Source organism: Teleopsis dalmanni, chromosome 1 (genome assembly GCF_002237135.1).
Source record: "Teleopsis dalmanni isolate 2A chromosome 1, ASM223713v2, whole genome shotgun sequence".
NCBI lineage: Eukaryota > Metazoa > Arthropoda > Insecta > Diptera > Diopsidae > Teleopsis > Teleopsis dalmanni.
In genome coordinates, this window is record NC_051846.1 from 5,377,782 (window position 1) to 5,404,900 (window position 27,119).

At 28.6% G+C, this 27,119-nt stretch overlaps 1 protein-coding gene across 8 annotated transcripts; it reads left to right on the plus strand.

The window, feature by feature from the left end:
• On the plus strand, positions 1-26,185 carry LOC119673058 (JNK-interacting protein 3). 8 transcript variants are annotated; one of them, XR_005252000.1, is made up of 19 exons: positions 1-187; positions 8,239-8,259; positions 13,186-13,422; positions 13,480-13,635; positions 14,669-14,826; positions 15,053-15,285; positions 15,628-15,732; positions 17,221-17,256; positions 17,607-17,624; positions 19,692-19,749; positions 19,823-20,001; positions 20,066-20,291; positions 20,359-21,119; positions 21,182-22,058; positions 22,130-22,347; positions 22,405-22,599; positions 22,739-22,805; positions 22,974-23,125; positions 25,810-25,897. XR_005252000.1 is itself a non-coding variant. In XM_038084272.1 (18 exons), exons 1-18 carry the CDS (start codon positions 95-97, stop codon positions 25,811-25,813), a joined length of 3,642 nt encoding a protein of 1,213 aa, XP_037940200.1. In that variant the 5' UTR covers positions 1-94; the 3' UTR covers positions 25,814-25,898. The 8 variants fall into 8 exon arrangements, 7 of the variants coding, with proteins under 7 accessions (XP_037940200.1, XP_037940197.1, XP_037940198.1 ...); XM_038084272.1 differs by lacking the exon at positions 22,974-23,125 and having other exon boundaries at positions 25,810-25,898; XM_038084269.1 differs by lacking the exons at positions 22,739-22,805; positions 22,974-23,125 and having other exon boundaries at positions 25,810-26,185.
• Positions 26,186-27,119: the final 934 nt, after the last annotated feature.

Genomic DNA, 27,119 nt, shown 5'->3' on the forward strand with positions numbered 1-27,119 from the left:
ATGAAATTGCAAATTTTTTGTGTTTGTATTGATTGACGCATGTGATTTCTTTCCCCCCCAAAACAACAGAGGTTTCAAAAAAAAAAATAAAGCAATGGATAATGACATGGAGAACAACCGTGGGCCTCAGCCTGGCGCTGAGACAGTCTATGGCACCGAAGACAACAATATGGTCATGTCCGAAAAGGTGTGTACAAGAAAACCAAATAACCAAATATGTCAAGAAATAATCCTACGCAATTGCACAAGAAAAAAATATAGCTAAAAAGCTAATTTAATAAATATATTAATTATATTAGTTTTAGTTTATATAAATATAGCTAATATTTTCTTATTGTTATTGTAATTGTAATTATAGTGTAAGAAATAAATAGTAAACGGGTCAAATCTTGTAAAAGTGACACGGTTCATAAAATTGTTCATATGCGAAAGTAACTACCTCAGTCCAGTCGTTTTCTATTGCAAAACTCGTGCTTCATTTCATACTCATTACTTCATGCTTATCTTGACTTTTGTACACATATGAGGTTTGCCAGCTAACCAAAGCTAAAATAGATAAATTTTCAAAAATAAAAACACAAAAAAAATAACAAAAACAAAAAACTCTTGGCCCAACAACGTAACAAGTTATTTTTATATCGCCGCACTCGCTTGTCCCCTTTGAGTAAGACGGGTGAGTTTTTGTAACTCATTCGGTCGGAAGTGACGTAGTCGTGGCGTTACACTCATTCAGTTATTCCACGGTAGTAGGAAAATAATTACTAACAACAATAATATTTTTCATCGTTGGTTTCGAATTCAAAAATTCAATTTTACAGTTTTCAACTTACGAATCGAGCACACATTTTCTGGCTTAAGTACAATAGAAATTTATTTAAAAACATTGCTGAATGTTTGTATGTTCGGGTTTGTTTCTGGTCATTGACATTTAAAATTTACATTGCCAAAAATATTTTATGTTGCAGCCAGAAATCAATAATAAATGCCTTGGAGAATGCTAGCCTCAACACCAACACTCAATTAACCGCAATAGTACGTGAGCCATGTGCGCTGAAGACGGAAACAACCCCGTTCGCAATCAACTTATATTTAATCAATGATTTTAATTTAATAATATTTCACATGCATAACTTATCGGCGGTGCCCTAATGGAATTCCATTTTTTTAAATTAGTTTTTATTGATTAGAAAAATATAAATATGCAATTCATAATTGTATGAGATCAAATTATAAAATAAAATCAATATTGTTTTAACGATTGAAATATATATATTTATGAATATTTTACTTCCTTAAATGTTGTTTCTAGAACTATTTCTATATATTTGAACAGAAGATCCAAATATATATTTATGAAAACTTTACTTCCTTAAATGTTATTTCTAGAACTATTTCTATTATAGAACAGAAGATCCGAATATATATTTATGAATACTTTACTTCCTTAAATGTTATTTCTGGAACTATTTCTATATATTTGAACAGAAGATCCAAATATATATTTATGAGAACTGTACTTCGTTAAAGGCTATTTCTAACAATTTCTATAGATAGAACAGAAGATTCAAATATATTTATGAATACTTTACTTCGTTAAATGTTATTTCTAGAACTATTTCTATCGATAGAACAGAAGATCCAAATATATATTTATGAATACTTTACTTCGTTAAAGGCTATTTTTAAAACTATTTCTATAGATAGAACAGAAGATCCGAATATATATTTATGAATACTTTACTTCCTTAAATGTTATTTCTAGAATTATTTCTATAGTTAAAACAGAAAATCCAAATATATATATATGAAAACTTTACTTCCATAAAGTTTATCTCTACAACTATTTCTATAGATAGAACTGAAGATGAAATTTTGGTTAAGACATAGATTTATTTAGTTTGTTTTTTAGGTACTTACAGCTAAAGCTTTTAAGTTGCCACTCCGTTTATTTTTTTCCTAAGTAGCTTAATAATCTTAAATTTTTCAGTAACTATCTATCCTATCTTATTTATCACATCCTATGCTATTGAAAAAAGGATTCAATGGAGCACTGTTTGAGAAAATTGACCAATATTAATATTGATTTGAAACAAAATATTGCGTCTTAAGATTAATGATAGGATAATTTCTTTCAAAATTTTATTACTTAGATTCCGATACAATAAACTTTTGCATATAATTTTACAAACATAACTATATAAAATAACTGTATATGAAAGCATTCCTTATACAGCGATATAGAAGCGCTGTTATACATTGGTCCAAATCTTATTACAGTAAGAGATAGATATAAGCACTTCTATAGTCATGTTTTTTATAAGATATATTTCACTGTATTATATGTTAAAATGTACTATATTATGTTACTGATCTAAGCTCTGGTATCTAACTATTTAAAATTATTTCGGCTCCAATTGATTCAATACTGTACTACATAGGACAAGTTTGTGAAGGAATTTGAACTTTTGATCACATAGATTATTTCAGCACTAGAACACTCTTATTTTCCACTGATAGTGTGTTATAATCCTAAAGGATTAGTCTATAATTTAAAATGCGTATTAATCCTCAAGTACAAACTTACTTCGTCTAGGTAAGAAAAATTTTTAATTTCCCCTCCACAAGACTTCCACGAATACTAGCTGAACTTATGATTGACAAAGGTATATATTGAGCCAAAAATTGGGAAAATATGTGTTTAGAACGAGATCTTTCAATAACCAGTAATCGGAGTATGGATCTCAAAATATTACACAATAATATAATAAATTTAGAATTTAGGATTTATAGGAAAAGGATTTTAGGGTCTATAATAGTTTTTATTACGAAAACACTTAGCACATATTAAACGTACTATTTACGCTATCGAACGCAAGAGAATTTAATATATCTAAAGGGATTGTTTTTCGTGTAATTCTCATGAAATAAAAGATATATGTAATATTATTCCTGTATGCCCGATTTTCAGAGAATATAGACGAATTTTTGATAAAGCAATTCTGTCCGAAAAATAATTTAAAATCTTGTTAAATGATAATAATATTAATAATACTTTTATAATAATATATATATATAATAAACAATATATAATATATATATATAAATAATAATAATATATATATATAATATATATATATAATAAATATATATATATAATAACAATAATATATAATAATATTATTATTATTATAATAATAATATAAAACATAATACCTTTATAAATTTATGAAAAGTGTTTTAAGTTACAGAAGATTAATTATTGAAGAATTGATATGAAAAATAATGTCAATAATATGTAGCACTTTTTGTATGCCAATCTGGCATACAACCAATATGTTATTGTCAATTTAGATCTTAAGTAAAATTTTATAATTTTTGGCAAGTGCTGTATGAATTTTTTCAAATCAATAATAAATAATAATAATATTTGTTTGTTTTCTCGTTATGCACTCTTTCTCGTGTTTCACATTTAGATCGTTTAAGCACTGAAGTATTCTTGTTATCAAAAGATTTCGTCTTATTATTCCAAAGGACTTGTGTATTATTTAAAATTTTAAATACAATCAGGTCCTATTGTTGTATATATGACAAGTCTGTTTTAACTCCTCCAAGGCTGAAAAGAGTTGATATGACAAAATGAAACATACAAGTATTTACTTCTTTATTTATATATAAAAGATAATGTTATGGTTAATCTTACATAAAGTTGGAAACACTACAGCAGCAATCCCATAATCGCTTGTTTTTAACATCCCCTCTATTGATAACATAAATTCTTCTGTGGCATATCAAGTTTTATGCTTCTCTTCCGAGAAATAAAATGCATGAGATAAACGCATTGAAATGCTTGTCTTTTACACTACATAACTTTATTTAATTTGCACATTTATCCAACAAGTTCATTAACATACAAACGCTGACTCATTTACGCAAATATCGACAGCATTTTTATTATCAATTTGCAGTCTTCCGTTTCGGATAGAGGCCGTCTAGTCATGTAGTGAATAAGAGTGCGATTCCAATAACTGTAAATGTTGAATTTACTTGATAAGTCTAAAGTATGTCTAGAGCTGATTACTTGCCTGAAACCTTGCAGATTGAATACAATTATTTTACTAGTTTTCTCCATGATGTCATTCTACATAAGAAACTGGTTGATTTTATTTTTTATTATCATAAAATTGAGTTGATATTTATTTTAAATTTGTTGATTAACATACATAATGAGTAATTTACAAACTTATATTTTAATAATTGATTTGTATACTATTTAAATGTATTAAGTTAGATATTTTGTATGAAACTCATTTGTTTGTAATAAAATTTGGTCTGAACTATGAAATTAAGTTTTAACAAATGTATAAACATATCTTTTATCAAAAAATAATAAAATTACCTTACTAACTGTAAAGCACATATATTTTGTTGGTAGCGCTAAAAATGACCTATGTTTCAATTACTGCAAAATTGCTATCTAAATACCTCTTTTGTTAGTTAATAAAAGTTATTTAAACTAAAACTCGTTCTACGATCTTTTAACTACGATTTAAACTTGTTCTTATTGTTCTTGAAACATTAGCAATACTGCGAATACAAAAGTAAGTTTTCTATCTCAAATATCAAATATCTATTCATGAACTATTACGAGTATAACGGCTAGCGACCTACCCCTTCACTGAAGCAATAAAATTAAAACAATTCAAATTAAACTACCGTGATTTAATAAATCAAATTTCGCTATGGTAAATAGTGCATTTTTATATTAAATACAATTTTTTAAAAGTATAAACATTTAATTTAATAACAGCAAAATTTTTTTATTTTACCATTAATTTTAGCGGTAATTTTTAAAATTCATCTTTCAAGATTTATTTTCAGTAGATTTGTGTCAAACTAAACAAAGATTGTACATTATCTTTATTCCGACATAAACTGATTGAATACTGATACTTCTTAATGGTAACGGAAAATGTTACCTGTAAAATACAAGCATACATGATTTATACAACCCACAAATTAGATTATTTATCATTATTAAAGTTCAAAAAGTATAGTGATTTGATTAGACCTATTGTGCATAGATGTGTTAATTAAGTCGCCTTATATCAAGTCGCCTTATGTATGTACATATAATAATGACAGAGTAATCTACAGAACCTACAGAATACCTACAGATCATGAAATATGATCACATCCGACGTTTATAAATGGTGCCCAGAGTCAAAGATATCTGCTGTTACTGGAAAGCAAAAACATAGTAGCTTACCTTATGCCTATTCTAATTTTGCTTTGTTTTAATAAAAACAAGAACAAAAACTATTGGTATTCAAAAATTTGTATAATTCATCAATGTGATCAAGGTTAAAGCAAAAATACATCTGAAATTTACTAAGCGTTCAACCAATGGCCATTTCATCAATCTAAAACGGGTTCATTTTTATCTCTCATTGCTTTTGATTCGATGAGATTTATACCATTTGGTAGGTTCGCTGGTACTACAGCTAAATTATTAACTCTTTTATTTAACTATTTAACTTTTACTTTTCATTAATTCCATAAAAAAATTATTTATTACTCTGGTACATATAACTTATAATGTTAAACGAATATATCATTCAGATAGGTGTAGGTAGATGTAGTGAAAAGAAATCCATTGTTTTTACATAAAATTGAAAGCTTATTTACCATATTTAAAATAATCCGAATTAGGTCAAATGCGCGTTGTTTTGTTCAATAACTTTCTGCTATTTTGAATGTAATTTCATTATGGGTTTCATAGAAGTCCTTGTCCATTTGTCCAAAAATTATGAAAGTTGATTTTCACAAGCCTCTCTTGAAGCGAATTTTTTACCAGAAAAATGGCTCGCCATTTACAGGAGCTGATGGTAATCACTTGGTGCCAGGTCTGAGCTATAAGATGAATGCATAATAACTTCGCAATCAAGCTCCCAGAGCTTTTGTCGTGTCATCGAAGTCGATATCGATATGTGTGACTTGGCGTTGCCCTGATGGAACACAATTCAATTCCTATTGCCCAAAAAAGACCATATCTAGGCGATTGCTACCTTCAGGCGGAAAGTACAGTTTCGGAGTTAAGAGTTATGCTGCAGGGGAGCAGTTGGTTGGTAGATGATTCCCTGCCAATCCCACCAAACATACAGCAACACCTTCCTGACCAACAATTCATACTTGGTCACCGTTTCAGCCGGCTAACCGCGAATCGACCACGATCGTTTTCGCTTGACGTTGGCTGTTACAATATCAGGAATTTACCATAAACACTATTCACATTTTTAGTCGACCAGGCTATCTAACGTAACCTGATCGAAAAATAAAGGACTTTTTGCTGCACCTAATGTATTATTTAAACAATATGTTTGTAATATAGTGCACTAGAAATCGAAGAATCGGAATATGTTTCCATCTGCATATTTGATACAGAGTAGACTAGTATTTTAGTTTTTGAGATAAATGAATGCAATTTTTCACAGTAATCTTTGGGAATGGACTTTGGACTTTGCACCTTGATATGAGCTCACTAAACAACATATTTGCGGCAATTATCTATAACACTACTAAATCAAACTAATTTTTTTATTGTTTAAAAATATCTTTAGTTAATAATTAATAAAAGTAATATAATATACAAATTTGTTCGGAAAGTAATTCATTATTTTCAATAAAAATGAAAGATGATTTTCTTATAGACGATATTTTTTGGATGTAATATTTATATTGTCTATTCTGGTTGAATACCTTTTGATCTAATAATTTGAAAAAACTTTTGTTGTCTAAAAAATTTTGTAGAGAGCAAAATAAACAATAATCAAAAAGCACCAAATCTTAAAAATATGTTACGTTAATGGCCCTTTCTGCTCAAGTGAATCATTCAATTTGTACATTTATTGTCCATGTCCAATCATTCTTCTTCTTAAAAAACACAACGATACTATACATTATAATGAGTCATACTGAACTAGATATATTATGCTTTGCTACAATAGTAGTACTGTTATGGATCTCATTCTTTAAATAAGTGGCAAGATAAAGACATATTACTACACTTAAATTTATTACTAGTACTATGCCAGAATTTAAATTTATTTATGCCAGAAAAGAGAGTATAATACATTATATAAAATAGCTACAGTGTTGGGGGTATACTATATAAGGAGAGGGAAAAAAAGAAACCCTGCCAATTAAAAACATCTTAAAAGCCTAATATAAACGTGTTAAATCGAATAAAATCTATTTTGATCCATTGTAATTAACTTTAGGGTGCCATTTTGAAGGTACTGGTAGACAACTCATAAGCACTGCATAAGTTCAGGACAATTCTTTAATAAAGAATTTTTTGTAACCTTTTTTAAACGTATATTTTTTAGTTACCTGAATTGTATTTATTGTTAGTAACACACTTTACCTCCGTAGTTGTACTGACCTATATCAAAGGTTTTTAGAATTAATATTTAACAAGCTAAATTTAATATAAAAATAATATGTTAGAGAAATAACCTAGATTGGTGGAGGTGTAGAACGTGGATTTTAATAAATGGTGGTAGTTATTGTTAGTTACGGACTCTACATCTATTGATTAACATGATTTTGGTCAAGAACTAAAAGCAAATTAGAATTTGTAACGAAAAGGCATTTCGTTGGCAATATATAACTTTTGATCTTTAACTATTTCAGTTCAGTTTTTCTGTTAGATTAGGTTTAATTAATTTTTTTGGTCATAAATAACACACAGACCTAATGTGTCAGTCACATTATGTAGAATAATAACACTGTTTCGAAACTAAAGAAACTCCACTTATATGCTTCAAACTCTATTCATGAGACATCTTCCTTCTTTTTTTTTATTACTTTTCTATAAACTATTAAACAATTACATTTACATATAATAATTTTAGTCTAATACTTTCTCGAGATTTTTTTACAATATATGCTTATTAAACAAGACACAAAACACAGTAATAAGTATATTTAACAAAAAATTTATTATAAAAATTTATAAATTATAATAATATAATTTTTTATAATTTATATGTTTTATAAACTATCTATCTAAGGTGAGACTTTAAAAGATTTATTAATTTTTGAAATAAATAATTATTACGACTAACTTAAGAACCATTTTTATATACAATAATTATTTGAATTAATTATAGTTTATTTTGAAAACATCATAAATATTTTTATTTTATTATTTTAGTTTTTTTTTTTTTCTTTTTTCAGAATGAAGAGGTTGTGAGCATCGTGAGTTTTCCTTATTTTCGGTTTAAGTCAAACACGAAATTTTTTTACAAATACATTTATAAACTTTTAGTTAACACATAAATTAGTTATTTTAAATTATAATTACTTTACACATATTAAACGTATTAAACACAAAAATTCACCTGCACAAATATCATGTGAATAAACTCATTCAACTTATTTGTTTTATGTTGTATCTCGAAGACATTGTATCGAATGTAATTATGTAGAAAAATTTATTATTTTGAATTAAATAGTTAATTTTATGAATTTATGTGCTTAAAATAATCGCATGAGTAAGTTATTTGTTTAACTCTCAAAACAACAATTAACCAACATTTTCTTTTGTCATTAAAAAATATAGTTTAACAAGTCCAAAAAAAGCATTGTATTTAATTTTTATTTTATTGCACTTTCTTATTTAATATAATACTTTTTTTTATTTATTTCTATTTATTTTTATTTTTGTAAATAAAAATGTTTTAAAGAAACATTTTCATCTTATTCAAAGAAGATGAAATATCTATCTTGTAAAAACTGTAGCTTCTTCTCTTCACTTCATAGGCACATGCCTACGTACGAGTATAAATGAATTATATGAAATAGTCAGTTTATTCACTAGAATTGGCTCGCCAAGAGCAAGGTCACTTTATGAAAGCACTCTAGAATGAATGCTTTATGATGTAAATGTAATGGAAACAAAAAATTGTATCTTTAAACAAATGAATGTTTTCATGAAACACAAATGATTTCGAGTAGAAAATGTGAAATAACTGCAGGTCTCACTAAGAGCTAAAGATTTTGTATAGATAGTGTAGATCTGCGCCAAAAGTATGTACTCGAATTATAATAAACAATAATTTGTTGTTAATTATATCTATTCAGTATAGTGTGAGTGCGATATTGTCCCCCAAATGTATGAAATTGTATGATATTCATTGTTAAAATATATAATAAACATTCAATTTGTTTTGAATTTAAAGTTTTTTTTTGGCAAGCGAATTTTACTTATTTTTCAACAGGCGTACATAATCGTATATTTTTGAAATCATATAATTCTTGAATGTTAAGTATAGTATCTATAGAAGAAGTGTTTATATTATAAAAATTATTTCATATTATAATATCTGACTACTTGGGTGGGTAGTCGGATTTATATAAATGCTATATACTTAGTACCCGTTCCTCATAAAATAGTTAAATTACTGAAACTTTTCGCATAATTCCAACTATCTAGTAGGTTAAATTATATATCAGTTGTGGCTTGCTGGGTAGCTTCAAAAATGAACAAGTTATAGTTCTCATGTGTCTTATAGATATTATAATAAAATCAGTTTCTCATATCTGTTTTCTATATGGCGTTTCGTTGGAAAATGTCATAGCTTTGGTACGTGATTTCTTATTGCAAGAAACGAAAAAAAATCGTCTCAAAAATCACCCATTTTCAGTTATATATATTAAATTACAGAATGTAGAGAAAAAAACCTTATATTTGTCTTTAAAAACGTCATATACAGATCATTTGCGGCGTTGTAGTTTAATACTTTACACCTTCTATATATATAAATTATATATCTTTTTCGAGTTTAATATTTTATACCTTCTATATATATAAATTATATATCTTTTTCGAGTCCAATACGAAAAATTCCGATACAGTTTTAAATAATAATAAATTAACTCATCATTATTATTATTCCCTTTCGTGAGTAACAATCATCAATAACAAAAGATCTTCATCATACTCTGTTTACAGACAGTAAGTTTTAGGTTAGATCACTAACATTGCAATTTTCTCATTTAACTTTCACTTTTATTTTTATATTACTTGAAGTAATTCCGTGCAGAACTCCAAATTCAACATACCTATATCCTTCACATTAGATTTTTTATCTTGGTTATGCTTTATCTTACATTTTCCTCAATATTTCCGCTTTTTGTTGTTGCTGTAAGCTGTGAAGATCTGCTGGTATAGCCCTTTTTTGGGAACTGTAAGTATTTGGCTATCAAAATTAACGAGTGGCATAGACCCAGTCGATTTATAATTCTTTTTAAAGTAGTAAAGGTAATCTAACACCTCTTATAATACCAAATCTTCATCCATTTTTACTTGGTAGCAGAAATCTGAGTATTTGTAAACAAATAAGTCTTTTTTATTTTCTGTTATAATCCCTTAAGTAATATTCAGACAAACCAGACAACATATTGAATACTTCTCTGAGTTACGAGGGAAGGCATGTAAGATTTCAGCCAGCCAATATAGTTCTGTTAGTTGCATGTACCCCAACAAGCGAAATTTTATTTAAATTACATAAAGTAAAGGGAAACTAATCCGTAGAAAAGCTATAATTAAACCTTGTTACCTCAATGAGATGGAATCACAAAAAAGTTGATCGAAACATCTAGTCACTGCCACGTTTTTGAAAGGAAATCTAAGCTAGTATGTTATAAAGCCCACAAAGTTATCTTGTATTTGTTTAAAAGCAGTAGTTGATTCATTCTTATTTTATAAGAATGTGGCATTTGCATTATTAATATGTTTTTTAAATAATATGTGCTTATATTACTGTGAGCACATCATTTCATCAGATTTCTTTTAAAGTAAAATAATTCAATAAGAAATCTTATCCGAAAATGTTAAATATAATACCTTAAAAAACATCTAACATGTTATTTTTTTCAAACCTTAAAATTAAGGATGGCATGGAACCATCCAAAATCTCATCAGGGAGGGAGATAGCAGTAGAGAGAGAAAGAGAAATGAGGAAGTGAGATGACAGTAGAAAGAAATGGAGAAAAAGAAAGATCTATGAAGGAAAACACAGATACGGAAGAAGGAAGAAAAAATTTGTTGAGATAAATAGAGAAAGACAAAAAGAGAGATGGATAAAGTTAAAAAAAGTGGGAGAAATAGATAGAGGGAGAAAAAGAAAGAGATGGCTGTATGTAAAGAAAGAGAGAAAAGTAATGAAAGTTATCACCAGAGATAAACAAACAGTACAGTTCAATAAAAAAGAATTGAGGTTGAAATTTTCGTGAAAGGCGCTGAAAACTTGAAGTAAACATTTAAGTAATCATATAAATCCATTATCATGACACTTAATATTAATTGCCAGTATTTCTTTAATGCCAGTTTTCTTATAAGGCATAAGAGTCTTTTCTTATTTATATAATACCGAGAAGAAATTTTTTGTAAACCTCTATTTTCTTATATTATTTACTTGCCTATAATTAATTCGTGTCAGTTTTCTTACTCATTCATTGGTACTTGATGTTAGATTGAATCGTTCTCGTTTTCGAAATTAGTTGTTTTCTTGCTTTTCATAAAAATAAGCATACAACTTAAGTAACTGCCGATCATATTTATTTTCATACGATACATACATATATTTTTGATATTAAACGCACTTTTAGACTCAAGCATTCACTCATTCGAATGCATTCATTTGTTTGATATTTAACTTCAAAAACAACTGCACCTTTGTAGTTAAGAAAATTAGAAGGACAATAGCAATGTTATAAGATATATATGTCATTAACCAATTAGTTCGCTTTGATAAATTTGATAAATTTTGTAAATTTGTAAAATGTAATCAATATTTACTTGAAAATCATTTGCTTTTTGGTCCGAATGTTCAAATATAATTTGTAAATGAATTTGCGAATACTTAGATGCAGTTCATTAATGCTCTCTGGTTCAAATACATACCAATATACGATTAATTTCTTAGATTATTTTTTCATTCATTAAAAAAAGTAATCTAATACCAATATATGTATTTTAAACGATATTTGTACATATGCATATAATAATATCATTATAATATTATATTTATAACTTGCACATGGTCTACTTTTAGAGTACTTCGTATTGTGCTTGTAATATTTTAATTGTGTTAATATAAATGTACAAACTATCTGTGTAATATTATGTATATATATACTTATGTATACATATATGTAAAAATATCATCATTTTGTCCGCATATTTTTATTTTACTATGCTCATTCAAAAATCTACTTATCAAATTTCTATGGTTTTGCACCACATAGGTGTCAAACCTAAGTTATTTGAGCATATATACACTTCTTCTTTTCGTACAAGTTCGAAAAGTATCTTATTAAGAGCTACATTTTTTTCGATAGCATTACTTTAGTACATTAAGAGACAGCCGTAACTTAAGTTATGCTTAAATCATCAAATTTATTGACTTTAGTCATATTTATGAAATTATTAAGAATTGACTTGAGACTATGAAATCGGTTTACAGATAAACAAAAAAACTATATATATTATATATAATATTACTTAATGTTATAAATTTGTATAAATTGTAGCGAATTCGATAGTCGGTCTGAGCGCGCTAATTATTCACGGTTTGGAATTTCAGTGATTTGCCACTTTATTCATAACCGTTTACTTAATTGACTCCAGCAATAATTAAATTAGCCAATGTATATGAAGTATGAAAGATACTCGTATCGTCTGTCTGCCAGTTCGTCTAATGCATGTAAAAAGAGTGACTGAAAAAATTATATTTAATTAACAAGTAATGTAAACTTTGCTCAGACATTAACAGGGTTAACGAAAGTAATTAGTCTGCTGTAATATATATTATGTTATACCTATATTAAATTTAAAGTATGTTTTGTTAACAATTATTAAACATTTGTTCACATATCATTAATTATATTTTTTAATTTTGCAATTCATTAGTGTTATATTTCTTTACAATAGCACCTACTATTACTTTGATCTGTAATTAATACTTTTGAAATATGTATCAATTTTTAACTGACCCTCAAAAAGTCCTTTTACTCACATGCTCAGTGTAAAAGCTATCTATATCTTAACTGTAATACTTTTTTTTCATTTATCTGTAAATATATTTGAAATCATATTTTCTTTTGAAATTCATCTCATAGGTACAACAATTGGCTGGTAGTATTTATCAGGAATTCGAACGCATGATAAATCGTTATGATGAGGATGTAGTCAAAAATCTGATGCCACTTTTAGTGAATGTACTCGAATGCTTAGATGCTTCATATAGAATAAATCAAGAACAAGATGTGGAATTGGAATTATTACGTGAAGATAATGAACAGTTGGTAACGCAATACGAACGTGAAAAGGGTGCACGAAAACAGTCCGAACAAAAGGTAAATAATATGGATATTAATAAATTCTTTTGTTTAAAAAGTTTTTTAATTTCTTAGCTTCTCGAGGCGGAAGACTTAGCAGAACAGGAAAACAAAGATCTAGCAAGCCGTTTGGAATCATTAGAGAGTATAGTGCGCATGCTTGAACTCAAACATAAAAACAGTTTAGAACATGCCAGTCGTCTGGAGGAACGTGAATCGGAACTTAAGAAGGTGCATACAAAAAGTTATTCGCGAAATATGTGTTATAGTGTTCTCAAAAATTGTTGAAAAATAATAGATTACCTTAAAAAAGTATTCTTAAGTCGGGAAATTATTTTATTCAAATGTGAATTTAAAAACATTTAACGACCAAACTCTTGATGTAAGACTGATTAGACGTAGAACTATCTTATGTAAAAGAAAAGAGTCTTTATTAAAGTAGACTTTCCTTGTATTAATATATTATTACACACAACCTAAGAAAGGTTTATGATCTTCAACAGAACTTAATCTTAGTGGATTTTTTAACTCAAGTTAATATAATTTTAAACACATTAAAATCTATGAAAGAATCATGGTCTTTAAGTTTTCCGTATGTCGTCTATTTTCATCAGTTTTTATTAACCATATGTATATTAGAAATTGTTTATTTTAGTTCCGTTCCAACAGCAATGTCTTGTCTGCTCTATGACAGTTTTTTGAGCCATATACATAGTTTCTACAGTGATAGATCAAGTAAAATGGAAGCCAAATAACATTCTTCACATTCGAGTTTACATAAAGATAACAAGCCAACAATTAACAAAGGCTCCAGAAGCCGATAGTTCTACTGCGGTTTGTTTGGGAAATCTTCCACGCTTACCTCATTCTTAACTTTATTTTATTAAAGTTGTAAGAGATGTAACTGTTTTTTACAATAATCATTAGGGAGCACATATCTTTCAATATCTCAATAGTCCGTTAAACAAAAAAATATTTTCCTATATGTAACTGAACATTTCAAAGTTAATACTTTAACGTCAAACGAACAGAGACTTTGAGTATCTTATGTATAGAGTATCTTATGTGGAAAGTCGGGATAAACCATTTATAATATATTAAATCTGGAATCCAATAATAACTAAGTTACTTAAAATTGTTAAGATTATTTCCGAGTATTGGAAATAAGTACGAAACTCATATGCATATAATACTTAAACATATTTTTCATATATTTATTCGTGCACATATTTTATATAATATATTAAACCCTCTCTTTTATTAGGAATACAATAAACTCCATGAACGATATACAGAGCTGTTTAAAAATCATGTGGACTATATGGAACGTACGAAAATGCTCATGGGCTCAACGCATTCGCAAATGAGTTCGGCTTCAGAACGTCTGGAAGTTAACAGAGCCAGGTTAAATCCAATTGCTCGGTAATGCTTTACTTGTTTCAATTTTTTTTCGATAGCATTTGATATTTAACCTCAAACTATAGCTTACTAACTGTGCTTGTTTTTTTCTTTAATTCTTAGGCAGCAAAAATATATTTTGCTTTAAATAAATACTTGTTTGTTTGCCTATTAAAAAGTTCTTAAAAACCTATTTATTTTTTTAAGCAGTAACTAATATATATGTTTTTTTTTTCTTAAAATTATATAGATCTTCTGGCCCAGTTTCTTATGGTTTTGCTTCTTTGGAAAATTCTGTTATGTTAGACACAGAAACTATATGCAGTAATTCAGATGATTCAGGACCTCCTTCACTACAAAATGAATTGGAACAACTACAAACGATGGAACGTTCAGCTGAAACGGATGCACTACAACAACAAAATCAAGCTACTTCACCGCAGAGCGATATAAGTCCTGTTGTGCCAAATATACCAACAAATGGTTAGTACTTTATATACATATTAGATTTAAAGATTGTTTGATTTATTTTTAATTTTATATTTAAAATTAACAATGTATTTTGTCTTAATTACTAATATTAACATTTTTTATTTTTTTCTTTCATTCAATCTACATATGCATTATTAAAAATCTAAATCCAAATCTAAAATTAATAATGTTTTTGTTCTAATAACTGACTTGGATGACTATAATAACAATACACAATCATTACACACAAACAAAAACACCACTCCAATTACTACATCCAATAATTTTGCTGTTGTTATAATCCAAATCCGATTCACATTGACATCAAAACGCATTTAATACTCATTTATTTAGTTGGTCGGTCAACTACCAAAAAGGAGCAACGCTCTGCAAATACATTGTACCAAGAGTTATCCTTTCAAGATAACGAAGAAAGTGAGGAGCATGAAGTTGTTACAGGTACGTGGTTAAGGGAAATGTTAAAATTAAATTCATCACTTGTTAAATATTGTAATGTAATAGTACTAAGCCAGAGGAAGGTTTTTATTTAAATTTTTATACAATATAATAATTGTATATAGGGTCTAAGATTAATAATGTAATGTAAATAATTTATAAAAACCAAGTTGATTAAATCGAAATATATTTTTACTGTAATTGCTAAGCAAAAGTTCATAAGCAAAATTAAGTTAAAATTATTACTATATTCGTATAGTAATAATATATATTACTACATATCATTATTTTTATCATATATATAAAAACTATTATAAAAAAGATAACGTTTAAACATTTACTTTGTTGAAATAATAAATTAAGTATCCGTCTTTGTCGAAGTTAAGACTATTTTTCCAGTTCAAGTCATCACTTTTATTATAAAAAATTTTAAAGTATAAGATATCTATTTCGTTAAGATAACAATTTAAGTATCTTCGTATACGCATAGACGATACTATATTGAAATGATCAATAATGAGATATGCAGAAAATGCAGATCAAAAGAGACTTGGGAACATATTGTATGTTTATGTCCCACACGATCAATAACACATTAAAAATACTTTAAATTGTTCTAAGTTATTTTAGAAATGAAGCTTCAAGTATTTCTTAAAGTCACGAAAAACGTGGTCGTCTTAAATGATGTTTACTACAAACCATTATAAGGTTTGACTACATATAATATCATTCAGAAGATACAGGTCTAGGCTTATGACCAGTTAAGTTAACGTAGCTTAATATTGATTAAAATTTTCATAACCAATTAAAATCATCACTTCTGCTAGTCTTTAAGTAATATAAACTTCTGAGGAATCATTTCAATCATAATATTTAATAATTGGGCCCTTAATAGTTATTAAAGAGTGTTAGTATTTCTTTTTCTTATTAGATCATATGTTAATATTTTCTAAAATTAAATAAAAGTGATGTTTACGAATATTCACACGTAAATTATATAAAATTGTAAAATAACAAAATAATATTACATATTTAGATTATAGTCATAAATAGCTTTATTATAGATTTTATGCTTAATTTCATTTGAATATGAAGCACAGGTAGTCTGTGAAAAAAAGTGCTGGAAACCTGCACTAGGAGAGAAGACAAATTAAGTACGAATTATTAAAAAAAAAATAATTACAAAAATAAAAAAGTGCTGTTATAAAGTTATAAAAATGCTTTTTAAAATTTATATAGGTTTTCAAAAAAACTGGTTTAATATTTAGTACATTTCGATTTAATCAACTAATTGGTTGTATATTAAAAACAAATATTTATACAAATTATATTGAATTATGTTTTCATAATATATATTCATATACATGCTTTTTTTAATTAAAAATGTTTCCATCACCTCCTTTAACATTTTTACTACTCTATACACAAATACATGGAAAAAATTTTACTGGATCGACACGAACTCTGCCACCCAACACTTATACACAACAGGAAGCTGGGTACACCCTGGAGAATATGCATCTTCAGGTAGGTATCAAAACTCCTACTTGTATGGGTTTTTATATGTCACTTGTAAATACATAAAACACCAAATACTATATAAAGTATGAAGTATGAAAAACCCTACAAAGGATTACTAATCAAAAAATCAATATACGAAAAATCGGTTACTAATATCTTCAAAAATCTATATATAATATATAAACTAAAATTGTTAAATTAAAAACATTTGTTTGAAACTCATCTATTTGTCATGTTCCTTTTTTAAAAAAAAATTAATGCGCACGTTTTCTGCAACTGTTATTTTATAAAATTTTAAAATAATTTTATAAATTTTATGGACTTCCACACAACGTCTTTTACATATGTACGTTCAGCTAATGACAACTTTTTTGGTAAGTCGAGTCCTAGTTTAATACATATACCTATAATGTTGTATGTAGTTTTTTTTTTATTTTTAATATAGTAATTTAAATAGAAAATTGGTTTAGGTGTCTAATTTGCTATTTTCTTTTACATATATTGTTAATATTTCATTAATTATTTTTAAAAAAATTTCAATTTATAATATTTATAATCAAGGTATTGGTTCTATTAATATAACTTCAATTTTTTTTTTTTTTGTAAATAATTTGAACATTATTCAGAAGCTCGAAGGTGTCATTCACTCAAAATTTTGATATGGTCTTCATATAGATTTGGTTTTGAAATATACACTTGGATAAAGAATTCTGGTTAAGCTCATCAGTCACACTGATTGAAATCATTTATCATATCGAAATAACTAATTTGTTTTGAAAGACTAAAATTCATTTCTTTAATTTTTTTTATTTAATTGGGTTTCTTAAGTGTGATCTTGTCTAAGTTCTAATTAATTACATTGTCTTACGGGAGAATCATAAAGCTTAAAAAATCGAATCAAAATTCATTTCATTAATAGAACGACTTGCATTAATATAGATAATTGATGATATTAACATATGCATACGAGTATAGTATTTTACATTAACAGGGTATTCAAATAAAAAATTATTGAATTAATATATGGTATGAAATACATATTCATGAGATAATCACTATGAGACGTATTCACTATTAGAACGATGGGCTCACTTAGGCTTCAAAAATTAAGCCTATTATGGTAGCACAGTGTAATCACTATTATTCAACTGCTGGATTAAGTAAAAACATTATTAACTGAAGCAAAAAATACTTTATTATTTGATATAACTTCACCATCCCATAACGAATCTTCATCGGAGTCATAACAAATCTTTAAGAAGTTTAGATGATCTATAGCCAGATAATTAGACCAGCTATCTACTTTATGGGTGTGTCGCGTATCACAAAGCTGCCAACTCTACCATCCAAAAACTGGCAGAGTTGCTCAAAGTCAGGCTCTCCGAAGGCTCTTCAAAGTGCCATGGTACATCCGCACGAATGACATGCTGAGACCTTAGAATAGATCCGGTCAAAAATACATAAGGGACAGAGCTCTGAAGCTATGTACGAAAACCGACAGGCTGCCCTACTTAGCACTATCTAATCTCAGAGTAATCACTAACCGCACGGGGCGGTACGCAGATCTTAGATCAATCATTGAATAATCACGAAGATTATCAGGAATACTCAAATTAGTCAGTGAGATGAGCTGAACTCTGCAGAATCCCCCCAGCTATCTTACAGTAAAAGTGCACAGATGCACTAACTTGGAAAAGGCTCAACATAAGACATAAGATAAGATGTATCGTCCATTATGATACCCTTTAAATTGCCTGGAAAAGGTGAATTACCCATGAGACAATCACTACTAGGAAACGATTTTTTAGAACATCGAAATTAAAATGCCAATGTTAAGAAGCTTTGCCTGTCGTATACAAGTGGTTCTGGCATGTAGACATGACCGAGCAATGATTGTAGTTCAATCATCAAGTTGATTGAATCATTGAGTACCTTAAAAATTACAGCAGTTTTGTTCTTAGAGTTTTACTCTGTTAATAACCATATGATCGTTTTCCATAATCTCTTTAGATGAAAATATAAACAAAGGATGTGCTCTATAATTTTGAGCGTTCTTGGACTCCTGCACAAGCAAAAGCAAATTCCTTTAGTAAATAAGAGAGGTCGCCGTTTTTGTGAATTTGTTTTTATTTTGGTTTCATTTTTTCAGTTGAATCAATTTTCATTCCCTGGTAGTGTCTAGTAGCTCTATTGATATATTAAAAAATTATCTGTTTCTTTTATGTATCATAATTTTTTATATAAATAACAATTTATTTTTTCAGTTAAATTAAATTTTTATTTGATCATTTGAATCATCACATAATGGGAACCATTTCAAAAGTAATTATTTTGTAGTAAAATAAATAGTAACTAGTAAACTTTTGAGTAGATAAATCTTATAATAATCTGAAAATAAAACATTTTAAAATAATTAATCTTTCTTCTTTCGTTATTTACAGGAATGGGCAAAGAAGTGGAGAATCTTATAATGGAGAACAATGAACTTTTAGCTACAAAGTAATAAATTTCACATCTACTTTTTTTTCTTTATATACGTTGAAAATATAAAAATCTTTTTTCAATATTCTAGGAATGCGCTCAATATTGTTAAAGATGACTTGATTGTGAAAGTCGATGAACTTACAGGAGAAATTGAGATTTTGCGCGAAGAATTGAATGCCATGCAACAATCACGTAACAAGTTACGTCAAAAAGTTAGTGAACTTGAAGACGAACTCAAGAAAACCAAAGAACAAGTCAAACAACAAGGTACTGATATAAGCTTTCTTTACCCATTTTTTTTCTAATTATTATCATTGGAATCAATGTTTAGCTGACACAGAACAGGATGAAAATGATGTACCTTTGGCACAACGTAAAAGATTTACACGTGTTGAAATGGCCATGGTGCTTATGGAACGTAATCAGTATAAGGAACGTTTAATGGAGCTACAAGAAGCTGTACGTCTAACCGAATTATTACGTGCCTCACGTACTGTTGAAAATTTAGATAAAAAATCTAAACAAAGTATTTGGAAATACTTCAGTAGTCTATTTACGTAAGTTTGCAAAATCTTTATATCACATCTTTAAATACTTAATAAAGTTATTTTAATTTACTTTTAGCCCCTCCAATCGCCCACAAGAGCGTGTCGCTGATGGGCAGGGAGGGGGGCCTATGTTTCGTTACTCAAGCCCCTCACACAGTCACGGATCCCCCAGTCGAAATAGCGACAATCGCCTTGCCTTAACTGGACGGGATGGCCTAAATCCTCCACCACATCCTGCCAGTGCTGGTTTAGCAAATGCACTTATTATAGCAAAAGATTACTCTGATGAAGGTACATCAGAGCGGGCCAGTGCGCGAAGGCGAGAGCAATATCGACAGCTGCGTGCACATGTACAAAAAGAAGATGGTCGCTTGCAAGCTTATGGCTGGAGTTTACCTATAAATAAATCATCACAAGAACCACCTAATCGACATTCTGGCGGAGTACCAGTGCCTGTCTATTGTAATCCACTTGCGGAAGCATCGCCGCATATGAAAGTCTTCTGTGCTGCAGGTGTTAATCTGAATGGTGGTTTTACTAAAGATGGCCAGTCGGTTATACCTGCGACATCACCTTACGCTCCGCGTAGTACAGCTAAAATCGCCGAAATCACTAGCCCTACAGCTGAGCATTCAGCAGAAGCGTTAGATCGACAAATAAATCGAGCTAGTTTAGAAAATTTAGAACCAGAAACACAGCTTACATCCTATATATGGATTTGTACCAGCACACATGCAGCAAGTACCGTTACAGTCGTTGATGCAAATCAATCTGCTAATGTTTTAGACGTTTTCCCAGTTTGTACATCACATTTGTTATGCATAGCATCAGTGCAAGGTATTTATATTTATGAAATATTAAAGAAAAACAACTAACATTCTCATATATATATTTTAAAGGTGCTATGGAAAAAGATTATGCATTACTAGAAAACTCTGAAGTTATAAAAGCAGGTGAAATGCTAGAAAGACCTGGTGAAGGTACCGAGTTATTTGGAAAAGTTGAATTTATACGTGTACGTCCAAAATCAGATAAAAATAGTAACACCAAAGATTTTAATGCTGATGAGCAGGCGCAGGAAGTTACAGCGGAGAATGCAGTTGAAGAAAAAGCAAAAGAGGCTACAGAGAAATCTAATCTACAAAATGGTATTGCAGAACCTTTAGGTAATGTGCAAGAAATTAAAATACGACATGCATTGCCTGGTGCACCACAGCGTTTACACACACAAGATAATACTATTGTTACAGCTACTAATAATACAAATAATAATAATGCCACCGCTCAGCTGCCATTCTCCAAACCCATTAATCCAGTACTCGGTACAAAGGATCGATTAGAGCCCCCCATGAGTTCAGTTGGTCCGACAATGTGGTTAGGTGCACAAGATGGTTCACTGTATGTGCATAGTGCTGTTGGTCGTTGGTATGAATGCCTGCATAAGGTTCTCCTGCCCGATGCCGTCCTTGCGATAGTTCATGTCGAATCGCGCGTTGTTGTGGCCCTTGCTAATGCACAACTTGCAGTATTTCGCCGACAAACAGACGGCCAATGGGATCTGAATAGTTATCACCTAGTTACGCTCGGTGATCGTAATCATTCGATACGTTGTCTCTGTGTGGCTGGCGAACGTATTTGGGCTGCACATCGCAATAAAATCTACATTGTAGATCCGATCTCATTGAATATTGTACATTCGCTTGAGGCGCATCCGCGTAAGGAGAGCCAAGTACGGCAAATGGCTGCAACAGGTTCCGGTGTGTGGGTTTCAATACGGTAAGCATGTATAGTGTAATTTTTTTTATGGATATAAATGAATTTAAATGAAACAAAATATTTTATTACAGTTTGGACTCTACACTGCGGCTTTATAACACATACACTTTCGAACACAAACAAGATGTAGATATTGAACCTTATGTTTCGAAAATGCTCGGTACTGGCAAATTAGGCTTTTCCTTTGTGCGTATAACAGCATTGATGGTATCTTGCAATCGCTTATGGATTGGTACTAGCAATGGTGTTATTATATCTGTGCCATTATCCGAAAATCTCAATAAATCTTGTAATTAATATTGAATTATGTGGAAGAAAAAAATTTTATTAATTTATTTCTCTGCAGCTGATCCAAGTAGTCAAATACCTCTATGTTGTATGGCTAATGCTCAACTTTCATTTCATGGGCACCGAGATGCTGTAAAATTTTTCGTTTCTGTCCCAATGCAACAACAAATTGGAAATCAATTACAATTCACAAATAAACGACCTGATATGCTGGTCATGTGTGGTGGCGAAGGATACATAGATTTCCGAACAGGTATATACATTAATATTAGGAATATGCAGAAATGTGTCTATTGTCAATAATTTAATTATAAATTATTTATTAAAACTTATAATTTAATTCCAACATTAAAATGTATTTGTTCGTATTTTATCGTATGATTTGTGTGCAGGACAAGAAAAATCATTTATCGATGCAAGTGATAATGAAGCGCATTTGATAGTTTGGAAAGTTGATACGTAAGCCTTCTTTTCTTTATAATTTAATTGCGTTTATTTTTCTTTTGCTTTACTAATTTTTAATTACCGTTTTCATTTTGATGCTTTTTCTTTTTCTTTATCTTATTAATAAAACTAAACAAAATATAAAAAACTGATTGATTACATTTTTTATTTTATATTTCTTAGAGTATTTAATTTGTAGTTTAGTGTTTAAAATTGGAATAATTCAAGCGCACTTAGTTGAGAAGTATGCTCATCAATTGGCCGTCCTAGACTTCGATTAAAATTTTTCGAAGTACTTCATTACCTGCGAACAGTGAAAAATTAAATAAACAAAGGTTGTGTTCCCATAAATTTTTAAATTGTTATTTCTGTAGTGGTTTGATTTTGATTTTGATTTTAATACTTTTAAGTTTCATTTGTAATTGTCTATAAAGCATTTTTAATGATTCCCCAAGCTTTTCGAAAATCACAGTCTGTCTTGTAAAATTTTGTACTTTTAAAGCAGTGTTTGCACTTTTATTTTCATTATTAAATTTTGTTAAATGGTTTTGGTTAAAATTGTTTTATTTCCTTAATTTTTATTAACTATTTTATAATTAATTTTTTTTCAATTGCTTTCCAATTTTGTATATATTTTCCCCTTTCTTATATATTAATATTCTTTATTGATTTTGAGAGTTATTTTGTTTTTCAATACAAACTACCAAACAAGCGCATATCATTGTTTAATTAAAATTAATTGCTTTACCACACAAGATGTTGTACACTTGAATATATTTTAAAAATTCCAAATTTTAATTGTAAGGGTCTGGAAAAAATTATTAAGAAGTGTAAATAAGATTCGCGAATATTAGGTAAAATTTACAAAACGTGTTTGATGATATAGGTCTTGTTTCATATTTATCAAGATAATTACGATAACTCTATGAATCCGAGGTTTCAAAGTTACTCTACATCAATCCAGGTTTGTTTCAATTAGATCTCACCCAGCCCACATCCATTTCTTATCGCAAACAATTATTCAATTCCTCTCACTTAGTCCGTACTTAATCCACATCCTAACCCATGAATCCCATAAATTTTGTGGATTCGTGCTTTCTGCAATATGTATGTACCAAGAAAATAACATACCGAACATTGAAGACTGATATTTGTGTAGGATTATTCATATCGTGATCCCGATTTGACAAGTACTATATGTCAAATAAAACTATGAATCAAGGTTTTGCATATTAAATTTAACTTTACCATTTCACAGCATGGATAAAAATGTTGAATATTTTTCTTCCCAAATTTTTTTCGGTAATAAGGTTAATTATTTACTTAATATATAACATATCTCAATAAAATTAATTTATGATTTCGGGTAGTGAAAATAAGCAACAAACAGTCGAGGAATTATATCATCCACAAAAGGTCAGGAGTGGCGTAGCGTTTGAGTTAGACATGTGACATATCAAATCTAATCGTTGTAGCGATATAATTTCCAACTAATTTGGGTGTGAAATGGTAGTGGAACTGGATGATATGTGGCTTAAACAGGCAGTGGCACAAGCCATATACATATTCTATTTTTGCTTTGTTGCGCGTGAAATTTCCTAGGTGTATCTGGGTGAAGTAAATTGACCTCCGTGATCACTTATTGTTTATTGGGTAACATAGTTACAGAGCAAACCGGCAACCACAAAACACTTACTGTGTTACCCCGTTACCAAACTCATCACTCTTGCTCTTGAATGTCATTATTTTCAATAATAAAAATATTCTGAATATCTGAGGTTGTTTATTTAACAATACAAAAATTTTATTTAATTCAAATTTATTAAATATATACTATATATATTTCGATCTAGCGTGTATTCAAATTTGTGTAAGGCCTTGGGTGTAATTTTTATTGTTGAATTTTTGATTGAAGTAGAATTTGAAGTAGTTACCTACATCTGTAATTGGAGCCTTTATTGATAATTATCACTTCTTCAAAGTTTGGAGTATGGTTCATCGAATTGCAGTGGATCCCTAATGCTGTCTTTTGGTTATTGGTAGTTCTTCGGTTATTTATATATCGCGTTTATAACCAGCGATAAATATCTTATAAGCTGCTAAAAGCCTGATAGTATTTTCATAAAAGGAACAAAGATATTTCTTGTCGTCAAAGGATTGATGAAGCTTCATAATGAATTGTATTACTAGAAAGGTAGAAAGTTGATGGCAGACTTCAGTAGCTCATGATCATAAGTGGGCATTTATTGGTTTTATACCCCCGGTTTTACTAACTAGAAGTAAAAGTAGTTCTACTTGTAACTGCTAGTAAGTTAACTATAACTTTTTGAAACTCTTTTTAGCCATTTTACATATAGAGTTCTACTGTTATATAAATTAAAATAAACTAGAAATAATTATATCTGTGTCTATGTAATAATATGAAATTATACGAAGGATATTATTTATCATTTATACTTAAACTTATTTTTATTAGACTATAGAAATATTAAGTTAATTGTTGTTGTTGTAACCCACCGGGAACTGCTTGTGGAGTCCCTTTGGGAGGTGTTGAACGGTACTTGGTCGTTGCAGGTGACGAGTGGCTCCGGGACGTAGACCCGACCGTTCTTGGAACCATTAAGTTAATTAAAATCTAATGAGAAGTCATCGATTAACAAAATTTCAATTTGTTCTGAAGAAAATAATTTTGATATTTAAAAAATATTTGGCAACTTTTATCTTATTTTTTTTTTACCTATAAAAATTTTACGGAGCAAGACAAGGGTACTATGGCATGTTGATAATATATAAAGTTTGAAATATTGTTAAATGGTGTTGATTAGAAGACATGAAAGTGAAAGAAAATTTAAAAATTTAATTGCGTTAATTATACACGTCTGTATATTTCAAACAACACAACTAATCACTAAAAATTTTTAAATAATCACTGAGTTTATTTGTTTATGCAATTTTACTAATTTTAAATAAAAAATTTTTTTACATTCTTTTTAAAAACATTTCTTATATTAATTTTCAGATGACAATGAAATGGAAAATAGTATTCATCTGGAACCAAATCAAACAATTAAGAATCGTTGCGATAAAAGTTATTTAATTGTGTGGCATGTTAGTCAACGTTAGTTTTAAAATATTTTATATATAATTTTAATTCTTTACAATTAACTATATATATAGTTAGCTTAGTAAATAGTTAACGTGAGTAATATTACTTTAAGTTTAAGATAGATAATTTAAATCATTGCAACTAAATCCGTGCACTCAGCTGTAATAGATTGACTTAAATTATCTGTGTATATGTTATAGTTTTTTTTTTAATTCTAGACAAATCAATTTTTTTTAAAACTTTAAATTAATATACAAATTTGTGCGTATAACAAAATTAATATAAGTGAAATGCTTTCACTTTATGCTATTATTAATACTTAAATTATGTTTGTATAAGCTTTTTAATATCATATATGTACTCTGATTATATTGTATTTATGGTAGTTATACATATGCTTTATATACATTATAAACGTGATAAATTTTAACCAATTTATTAACATTTAACCAAAAAGACGTTTTTAGGACCTCAGTAATATCTATGATAACTATGTATTTATAAGGATTGTATATAATGCAGTGGATTGTGCTCAGATTAATTTAATAAGAAAAATGTACTGTTATTTAATTGTATTTACACAAGTATTGGAAATCAATTTTATATATTACCATTTTAATAAGTCAAAAAAACTTTAAAAGCTTTCATTAGGAAAGTGAAAAATACTCATGTAAAAATTTTGTATGGGATCTCATTTTTATGTTTTTTTTAGAACAGAATAATGAGACAAAAATATAGCTCATTTAATAGTTTTTAAATTGCTTCTTATGAGTAATTCAGTTTAAGTTATGGAAACAGTTGTAAGTCACGAATTTTACAAATTTAAAATCTCTTCAAGCTTCTTGAATCTGTACCCTAATCTAATAAAAAAAATTAGTGCATCAAAGTGTTTGAGCATTATGATGTGCTTTAAATTTGTTTTTTCGAATATCAAAATGCTCTATTAAAGCCGACTCAACGTCACTACCTCCGCTTACATGTATAACCAACAAAAATCAATTTTGAGCCATTTTTATCACAATTATTACATGTATTCAATGATACAAGGGTACCAATTTTGTGGTTCCAAAAGAAAACTTGATTTAGATTACAATCAAATATTTTTATATATTGTTTGGATCTTGTCATTAGATGTGAAATACATGATTCAAATGTCCTTTATGGGGATAACTTACAGTACTTGAAGAGGTGATTTAGATTCGATCATATTTTCTCAATATATA

Bases quoted from the DNA above. Each gene is read 5' to 3' on its own strand.
- LOC119673058 (XM_038084269.1), top strand. From the start codon at position 95: ATGGATAATGACATGGAGAACAACCGTGGGCCTCAGCCTGGCGCTGAG. The intron at 19,750-19,822 runs GTAATAAATTTC...TCAATATTCTAG, and splicing joins AATGAACTTTTAGCTACAAA to GAATGCGCTCAATATTGTTA. The intron at 22,348-22,404 runs GTAATTAATATT...ATTTCTCTGCAG, and splicing joins CGAAAATCTCAATAAATCTT to CTGATCCAAGTAGTCAAATA.